The sequence below is a fragment of the Eleutherodactylus coqui genome, chromosome 7 (genome assembly GCF_035609145.1).
Source record: "Eleutherodactylus coqui strain aEleCoq1 chromosome 7, aEleCoq1.hap1, whole genome shotgun sequence".
Taxonomy (NCBI): domain Eukaryota; kingdom Metazoa; phylum Chordata; class Amphibia; order Anura; family Eleutherodactylidae; genus Eleutherodactylus; species Eleutherodactylus coqui.
In genome coordinates, this window is record NC_089843.1 from 160,087,619 (window position 1) to 160,097,980 (window position 10,362).

At 40.3% G+C, this 10,362-nt stretch overlaps 1 protein-coding gene across 1 annotated transcript in view; it reads left to right on the plus strand.

Moving 5' to 3' along the window:
- Positions 1-10,091, plus strand: part of PAPSS1 (3'-phosphoadenosine 5'-phosphosulfate synthase 1) — a 68,315-nt gene extending 58,224 nt beyond the window's left edge. The window contains exons 11-12 of the mRNA XM_066573895.1: positions 675-904; positions 6,408-10,091. Of these exons, the coding sequence (XP_066429992.1) occupies positions 675-904; positions 6,408-6,546 (369 nt within the window). The 3' untranslated portion in view covers positions 6,547-10,091. The remainder of the gene's footprint in view (positions 1-674; positions 905-6,407) is intronic.
- Positions 10,092-10,362: the final 271 nt, after the last annotated feature.

Below are 10,362 nucleotides of genomic sequence, written 5' to 3' on the forward strand. Positions count from 1 at the left end.
CAGAAAAAAAAAAAAAAAAATGATGTTCACCTGTGCCCTACGGGGGCCATTCACCGGGAAGCTGCCGCTCTTCTCCTGTCCCTCCGGCAGCTGTCCAGTCGCAGGGCAGAAGCTGTCGAAGTTCCAGCTTCCGCCCCTGCTTCGACCACTGCTGGACGGCAGGTCCTGCCGCCCACTGATTGGCCTGGCCGCGTCTAACCTCCAACGTCCTCAGAGTCGATGGCGAGTGCGCATGCATCCCCCTTCCCGGCATGCTTGTGCACTTGCGGTCGACTCTCTAAGAATGTCTGAGGTTAGATGCGGCCAGGTCGGCGTCAGCGCACAGGAGCCACTGGGAGATGACCTTCACGCACCAGGTAACAAGGGATGGAAGAAGTACAACGGGATTAGGTGAGTTTGCTTTGTTTTTTAAACTGTATTTCTTTCCATCCACAGCTTAGACTGTACAGGGATGCAGGGGAGTATAAATATTTTTATTTTACTGACAGAACCCCTTTAATGATAAGTTGTTTTACATAAAACCAAGGTTCTGGGGATTATCTACTCTAATGTTTACAGCAGTAGTGAGTGGTGACTTTTGTTTGGTAAAAGAACCCCAATAATTAACTTTTAATGTCATTTTGGTTCTAAATGTAAGTGTCCCTTGCTCTCACTGCTGTGTGTCCACATTACAGGTCCAGTGGCACTGCAGAGCTCGCATGGTGGCAGGTGCTAACTTTTATATAGTCGGTCGAGATCCTGCAGGAATGCCACATCCAGTGACCGGAAAGGATCTGTATGAGCCCACGCACGGGGCGAAAGTGCTCACCATGGCTCCTGGTCTGATCTCCCTGGAAATTGTCCCATTTCGTGTGGCTGCTTATAACAAGAAGAAAAAGAGCATGGACTACTTTGATTCTGCACAGTAAGTCACTTTGTGTGTCCAGCACAGATTTCAAGTGTAAACATCTTGGTGAATGATTGGGTTGTCTCACTTATGTCTGTCCTAATCACTTCTAACTTCCTGACTGTGTACAGTTTGACAAATGTCTGGTGAAATAATAATAATCTTTATTTATATAGCGCCAACATATTCCGCAGCGCTTACAAAACAGGGGAGAACAGATCCAAGAAACACAGATTCAAAAACCACTGTTACATGAAGTAATCAATTGATGGAAACAATAGGGGTGTGGGTCCTGCTCTAACGAGCTTACATACTACAGATAATGGAGTGAAACAGAAGGTAAAGGGGCTGGAGATGTGCACAGTATGGCGAGGTGGAGAGTGAGGGAAGCTATACACATAGACAATGGTCAGTAAGCCGCGTGGTGGTTGAATCGATATGACTGCCAGGGGCAGTTGATGGCGGCTAGCAGGGATTGCAGTCAGAGAGGCAGGGAGCATATTTTTATATTCCACAACAATTCTGCTCGACCCAACCAAACAACCAATCACTGTGAATCAGCTAACCCAAACAGCCAATCAGGTTGTGGAATATAATAATATGCTGTCAGGCGGAGTACAGAAGGGTTTCGTTTAGGGGATATGGTACGCCTCCCTGAAGAGGTGCGTTTTTAGAGCACGACTGAAGTTGTGAAAGTCGGGGATTTCCTGGATAGTTTTGTGTAGCTTGTTCCAGAGGACTGGTGCTGCTCTGGAGAAGTTTTAAAGGTGGGAATGAGAGGTTTGAATTAAAGGGGCACTTAATCTGATTTCATTAGCGAAGTGGAGGGAGCGGGCTGGGTGGTGGATTGAGATGAAATCCGTTGCCTCTCAGAGTAAGGAAACTCAACACACTCTACAAAGTGGGGTTATGCCTTGGCCATCTTGGGGGGGGGAGGGGGTAGGGGTACATCTGCAATACTTTAACCAGCGTAATTGGTTCATGTTTCTAAATAATCTCTTTTATTTCTCATTATTTTTCTCACTATTTGGCAGTGTGTTCCAAACTTTTCAAAAGTCAGCTGACTATTTTGGTGTCTCTCTTAGATATACCTTGTCAGTGATATCCATCTACTGTATGAATGAAAGCACCTTCAAGTATACGAGGCTATATACTGCATATTTATCAGGATCTGCTTGTGCAGTTGCTGATAGTTGAGAATATCGGGATGATAATTAGGATTTTGCTATTCATGGTGCAGCTCACTGTATTGAATCGAACAATATACCATGTTTTTGGCGTATTTATGATTTGTTACCACCTTATTGAATTGAGGAATCTGTTCTGTGCAAATTTTACAAATAACATTATAGATGATTCAAGAACTTTTTACTACAACGAGGAAACCTGGAAAAGTTTTACCTTCTGTAAAAGATGCAGCTGTTGCTACCTTCTAACCAAGCTCTAGTGAACACCAGGGTCCGACCACTACAGAACGTTTGACCCTCAGCGTTGCCTTCTGCCTCGGTCCATTTCTATTTGAACACATATTTGCTAAAGAATCAAAAATTTGTACCAAGGCTCACTATGACGGTGACCTTTAGCACACAAGGTAACACAAGGCTGTTTCTGGCTTCATCTTTTAAGTCCTCTGTGCTTAGTCTGATATCTGATGACACTGTTTGAAAGTGTTCCCACATCATGGAATAAAAGTATCAAGGGCATTTCTCTTTTATTATATTCCCCCTTCTCAATTTTGTGTACACTGAAATAATAAAAGCCTGTTTTGTATCAGCGGCCATACATTCCTTCCCCCGGCTTGTGGAATGATTGGATGCACACCCAGTCCTATTCCTTCTCTCCACTTACCTTTTAAGGTATCTGTCACCACAATATCGAAGTTGAGCTCTTAAAATAGGGCTACATAAACTGAGCATATATTTGTTAAAAGCAGATTATTAGTTATTGCTGATTAAATGACCTTTTTTGTAAAGTGGCGTTGTACATCCAAATGGGTCTGCCTTGAGTCACATAGGCGGGCCGCCTGAGCTCCAAGTCATGCCGCCCTACCTGTGCCAACACCCCGCTGCTGCTTGCACTGACATCGGCAACCATGGGGCTATGGGGTAGCGATGGAGGGGTGTTGGCACATTCGGGACACCGTGACACTGAGCTCAGATGGCCCACCTCAGTGACTCATGGTGGGCCAATTTGCATATACGGCGCCACTTTATAAAAGTAAGTTTTACCAGTGTTAACTAATCTTCTGCTTTTAACTAATATATTCTCGTTTTTGTGCCATGTGGCACATAGCTCTATAGTAACAGCTCAATTTTGGTATTGTGGTAACAGAATCCCCTCAACATAGTTGGCTTTACCATAAAAATATGTTTGGGGGGTATTTGGGTAAATGGATAGCAACATAATGCAGTTTGCAACCCTGATAGTCCATGTTTCCATTGTACGTTATAATTGAAGCTACAGAAGACATTCCAGAAATGTTGTGTGGTGACAGATATATTATGAAGAAGAATGAGGTAACAGCATAACTGATCTGGCTCCCATTTTCTTTAATCTAAAAAGCCTTTACAGAGTCATCCAGCAAAATAACCTTTCATGTGGGAGAGCCTATTTGCAGTTTATGTGGTCAGACCACCATTACTGAGGTTTGGATTGCATTCCACGTTGCTCCTATTGTTTGAGTTATAATAGTCTTGTTTCAGGAATTTTTCAGCGCCCACGTTAAACAGGTGTCTTAGCTACTTTTAACATGAATATGTTTGTCTATGAGCCGCTGGACTCTAGAGGATTACAGAGATTTAGTATTGTATTTGCCCAAGATACTTGGTAACCTGATTAGAACAAAGTGCAACTCAAAGGCACTTTGGAAATAGTGGACTTGCTTGTGCTGTAACAAAGTTATATATTGCTTGATCTATAATTGTTTTCTACTGAAATTTAGTTTTCAGGTGAAGTTCCACTTTAGAAGCCCTTTAAAGGGGTTGTCCTACAAAGAATATTATTTATAGATAAGCGCAGTTAATAAACGTTATTAAGTTTTCTGTACTTAACACTTATTAAAAATGTTTTTATGTCACCATATATTCCAAGACTAATGCTAGAATAGCGCCCCCCGCTCTTTCTAATGTGTCCACCTTGGTAAATGTACCAAGGTGGTCACACATGCTCAGTCTTGCTTCTCTCTATGCTCCACTGGCTTTGCGGAGGAATCTCCGTTGGGGTGAACATCTGCCTCTGAAGCTCCAGCATCTTCTCCGCTTATCAAAAGAGACGCTGAGTAGTAAGTGCGGTAGTGGTAACGCTGTCTCACTCTTATCACCGGCTCAGGATCTCCTCTGACAAGCAGAAAAGATGTTACAACTTCAGAAGCAGCCATTCGCCATATTGGGGATCCCTTCACATGGAGCAGAGAGAGAAGCAAGGCTGAGCATGTGTGACCACCTTGAAACATTTACAGAAGGCCAATGCAGTGTAGTATTCTGTCGATGTGATTTATTTATTATTTTAGTTACTGTCTTTTCTTTTAATTTTGGTTTTATTATACAGCAACGTGTTCCTGTAGTATCTTGACCTTATGAGCATTTCAGATAGCCCCAAGCAAATAGTCGGTGCTTGGTGTATTAGGCCTGTATTTTGAAAACTGCATTATGTGAACGTGTGTGTTTGATCCTTGTTAATTCCCCCATAGGGATTAATTTTAATGTGTGTTTCAGATGAATGCTGGTTACGTGTAAGACTGCGTTACCAGCTATAGCTTTATGGTAAGAAGAGGTCATAACCTCTCTTGTAATGGTATCGCCTTCCCAGGATTAATGTTTCCATGTTGCTAATATTACTAAAACTTAATATACTAAAAACAAAAATTTAAATGTTCGAAATGATGCCATTCTAAACTATCAAAAAACATAATCGATAACTCTTCTGTGCCAACGAGTATCAACTCAAAAGTGATTATCTGGTCTTCTAATTATTTCTCCTTTGATTATGAATTCTTCCTTAAATCTAGGGAGCCCCAATGGGTGTTAGATTTTCACGATCTTTTGGTACTTGTACATATGCTGTTGGGAGGAAGAATTAATTATATTGAAGTAACTATTTGGTAGCCTCTATATTGAACTTATAGTTCTTCTATGTAATCGCTGTAATTCTATAAATAATGTGCTAGTGCTACTATCCTAAGATCATGGGGTATATTTGAATTCAAGAGCATTGACCTAACAAGTAAGCCAGGAATCATGCTAGTCAAAATTTAAGAAGGTCTTTAATATCTCTGCTGAATCTTTAATATACTCTGGAACACGGGTTAGCTCTGCAAGAATTGATCTCATGAGGGTCTGACTTTGTGGATTTTCCATAAGTTCCCATATGTAGCTTGATTTTCATTCTGAATTCTCAAATATTTCATGGCTTGCTGAAAAGATCACGGGGTGCTGTTCGGTTACCATTGCAGATTGCCTATGAAGCCATGCTTGTGGCGTGGCTTGATAGACTGCCTGTCAGATTGCAGTATAACGTAATACTAATTGGGACTAAAAAAAAAATGGTGAAATGAGTAAAAAAAAAAGTGCTATTAAAAAAATAAAGGCTTCAAAAAACCCTTTTTCCATACTTATCATAAAAATATCTAAATAATAAAAAATATATTTGATATCGCTGTGTCCATAAAAGTGCAATCTATCAAAGTAGCAACCCGCCTTCTAGATAAAAAGTAATAAAAAGCGATCAAAAAGTCGTATGTAATCTAAATAGAAACTACATGACGGCCTGCAAAAAAACAAGCCTTCACACAACTAGATTGACAGAAAAGTAAATAAAATTATAATCTATCGCCGCAACTTGTTTTTTCCAAAGATATTTTATTTTTTGAAAGTAGTACAGCTGTCGACAAAATATTTACATTTCGTATTGTAGTTGTACTGACCTATAGAATGAAGATATCTGTCATTTATGCCGCAGTGTGTAGCCATAAAAACTAGAAACCCACCCAGAGATGGCGGAATTGCATCTTTTTAGATTTCACTCCAAATATTCAGTTCATTATGTGGTACATTAAATGGTACCATTCAAAAATACAACTCCTCTCGTAAAACAAACAAGCCATCGGACAACTAGATCGAAAGTTTTGAAAGTGGAGAGGAAAAGGGATTAAATACCTTCTCTAATTTTTACTATCATGATTCCTATATTATAGCTATCATCATATCCCCTCTCATCCTACACACCTTCTCGAAATGATGAGGGGAATATAAAACTAGGCGTTGCACAGCAATGTTTTTATTACCCAAGGGAATCTCTGTCACAGACTTCCACCAAATCATGGTCTTTCCCAGATAGTAAGTCTATGTCATGTGCCCGTAGACTTGTGTCATTAGCAACTGCCTTTATGATGGCTTATTATGATAATTTTTTATGCATTTAAGGTCAAACATAAAATAAAAGCATCTTCAGATCCGGTAACTACATATTTATGGATCTTACTGTCTATGGTTGATACTTCATTGATATGTTTTTATATCCACAGCGCTGAAGACTATGAATTCATTTCTGGAACTCGAATGCGCAAATTGGCTCGAGAGGGACAAAATCCACCGGATGGTTTCATGGCACCGAAGGCCTGGGTCGTGCTGAAGGAATATTACAAATCTTTAGAAAAAGCATAAGTCGATCTAGCGTTTTTCATATTACACTTTCCATGGACCACAGTAATGCTTTTCTCTGTCGTGGCTTCTGCCAGATTGTTTGTCTCTGAAGACCAGCATTTGTACTACTTTAACGTATGCTTGGCTTTTGGATTGATCTTCTATTTACTCAACTGTGAACTGTCATAGTTTTACGTTAGCAAGCCTTCTTTCTAATGCTGCACTATCATTGCGTGCGATCTTAAACCTTCCGTTTCATTAATTTAGCACTGAGTCGCTGGCGACTAATTCATTAACGCATGGATGTTCCTTAATAACCTGTAGAATATTCAAAAAGAATAGAGTCCAAATACGTTTCCACCATTCCCTCTAGAATTTCTTTCCAATTTCTAGACTCTCAGCTTTGGCTTATGATGACAAATTGTGTTAAAGTACATTATGAGGGCAGCTTTCATAACTCTGTGTTTATGCCGTATAGCACACATACACTATTGCAGTCTGTAATAATCAAAATTTACCAGAAAAAAAAAATTCTTATAGGAAACCTATCACCAGTCTTGCCAGCCTCTCTTTACCTGAATCACAAGGATTGGCAGGTCTTTCCCTGATTTTAATGTAGCGAGACACCTTGTCAATCTTGTATGGGGAGAGGCCCAGCAGGAAGCTACCTTTACATGAGACGACTGTTGGGCACATAAGTGCCTAAAAGCCATCTCACTGACTGTACGTTCACGCAGAAGCAGTAGTCATTCAGAAAATGGTGGTGGAGCAGCCAGACATCTCTTCCAGCCGCCCACCTCCATTTACCGTAAACAGGCAGTCATTCATAGACAACTCTGACAAGTGAGCAAGAAATTGCATAGTGCTGTGTGAGTTGCTGCATGTGCGCAGGACAACCATCACCCAAATTCACAGCGGTTTAATCGGGTGATAATCAATCTGTGTAAGGGTACCTAACCTGTGACGTTGAGCTTTGTTTCATGTAGATATTCGTAGTATGTCTATTCTGAAACACCGCAGCGTTTCAGAATTAAACTAGCTCCCCTGCAGTGGTCGTGGCTGTCTCAGATTCATGCGGCACATGGTTCAGAGAGCATAAGCCTGGTGGCAGGTTCACTTTGATGCAATTCTCTATCTATGTGAGATTTCCGTTTAATATAATGTGTTGTTTTACTAATAGGCTTGTGAAGATAATGGGGATCAAAGGCTGCTACATGACTGTAGAACAGCACACTGTAGTTTAAACTATGAAGATGAGCTAAGAAGCTAATCCGGAATAATTAAATATATTCAAATGGAATCCCCCCCAAAATGGCGATCCTTCTAACTCCTTATATAGCACTCCGAAACTTAGCTACTGAAGCTCTGATGTGGTGCCTTATAGTGTTACAAATTTTAACCAAATTTCCAAAACATCCATAGTCGGGGCATAATGGTTACTTTGGTTGCACATGTGAACAAGCTGATCTATAAAATGGCACTTATTGTCATGGTTTGGGTAGCTCTACGGTTATTGCAGCGTATGTGTCTAGTATAACTAGAAAGTGGGAAACAATCAACATGACTTCCATTATTTTTGTGTGATCCTTGTTTTTGCTTTTAAATGTGCATATGGAACGGTTTCATGTAAAGCTATGTCAGATGTGCAGATACTTGGCCAGTTTGCTTGCTGTGCAGAGAATTAAGTGTATCTATACACTGCAGGCAAAGTGAATTCGCATACTACAGCACTAACTGCAGATGCTGCATACAGCACAGAAAAGGTTTTCCTTAATGGACATTTATTACCTAGCCACAGGGTAGGCAATAAATGTCTGAACGCTGGGGGCCCACCATTGGAATCTCCATCGATCACTAGAACAAGAATCTTGAGAATCTTTCTTTCTTCTTGCATGACCACAGTGAGGTGAAGTTTGAATGGAGCTGCAGTAGAGCAGTATGCCCTGCCCCTCCATTCAGAATCTATGGGGCAAACGGAAAATGGCTGGGCGCTATACGCGGCTGTTTTCGCATTCACTCTTATGATACATTACATTTAATTTTTCCTGCATTGTGCAAGTATTGTAATTAAAGAAAAAACAATAAGTACAGCTCACCATCCACAGAAGAATGGAATAGCTATCCGTTGTCCACATTGATCCATCAAGCAGGTGCACAGAAATGGAAATACCAAGCTGGGACTCAGACAAATGGTAAATTCAGCAGGTAAGTTCTGGTACCGATCATGCATTTTGTATAGCTTCGGGCTATACTTATGGCATGTTGCTATGAGTAAAGCCCCATTTACACGCATAGATGATCGCTCAAAATTCGTTCAAAAGATAAAGAGAATGACAGTTTTGAGCAATCATTTTGCATAAGGTACTAATGGGCACTAATGTCCATTAGTACTTTATCAGCTTAATTTCCGTGCAAATGAACCTCCAGGAGCTGTTGCATAACTCAGCAGGAGGTCTGAGCTCTGCAATTAGCTCCATTGTTCAGGCATGGGCTGCTTAGAGAAAACAATGTAATCTCTAGCTCTCGTATAGATAACAGCCTGTGATCTGTTTTCTCCCAGGGGCTGCACAAAGAATACAATGTTCTCTCCTGCTCGCAGCGTGCGGTCTGAACTATGGTTTTTAAACTCCACTAAAAATCATCGTTCAAACGAAAAGTGCGCGATGGGAGCATCTACACACAACGATTATCGCTCAAAAGCCACAGTTTTAACAAATTTTGAGCGATAATCGTTGCATGTAAAAGGGCCTTAAGGTTCCAAGCAAGCCGAAGCACATAAGCGGTTAATTTGTATATATGTGCACATTTTATTTTTAAAGCACATTTTCGATAAAGGATTGGCTCTTACATGATCGATGCTAGAATGTTCCTGCTGAGTTTGCAAGTATGCTCTCTATATAAACAGAAGGACCCTGCTCTAAGTCATACTCGGCTTTTAGGATGTGCATTGCTTATTGCCTTCGCATATGTACATCCAGATATTTATGTTACATATATTATGTTCGATTGTTAAACAGTCCGCTACATTTTCTCCAAGATGTTCCTACTCCATTGATTCATACGACAGCTGTTATATATTGATCTGTTACATATTGCTTATACTACTGAGCCGCAGCTTGAGCTGTCAAATGCCTATTTCTGTTACATGTAGTTTCTCTTCTCTACTAAGACTGTTCTGATCCTCATTTTTACTGTTTCAGTTTATAGTAATTATTATGTATTTCGCCGAACTTTCAGTGTTTGACCCTTTCCAGCGGCAGCCATTGCTCGGCCAATATAGTTTCCCAAATTTTGTGATTTAACTTATTTCACTCTTTGAGCACAGTTAGAACATACTTTGTTTCAGCTTAGAGTGAGGCAATTTTATCATATTCTCCCCTTATAACTTCCCATCGAGGCTTGTTTTATCTTTGTTAATAACTGCTTATACAAAGTATTTTTTATATTTCTCTTTTTAAAACGTTTTCTGTTAAAGCTTCTTTAATTAACTTCTATTTTGTCTAAATGACTTCAAGCTCATTGCCTGTTTCCATACTGTTTTAATAAAATTGTGTACATGCTCTTGATTTCTGAATTAAATGCATATTTACTTTAGAGTTATGGTTATTTGAATATTGGCAATATAATGCTTATTAGAAAGGGTTGTATGGATTGGAAGACTTATTCCAACACCCTTTTGGGATATGGGGAATTCATAGAAAGGAAGAGGGAACTCTTGATCGGTGCCAGATTTGAAGAGCAGCTAGAAAGTCCCGCTTTTGTTCTGGGGGATCGGGCAGGTCCATTCGTTTTGCTTTCGAGCGCACTCTAGGGGAATTATATAAATCGTCATGCTCT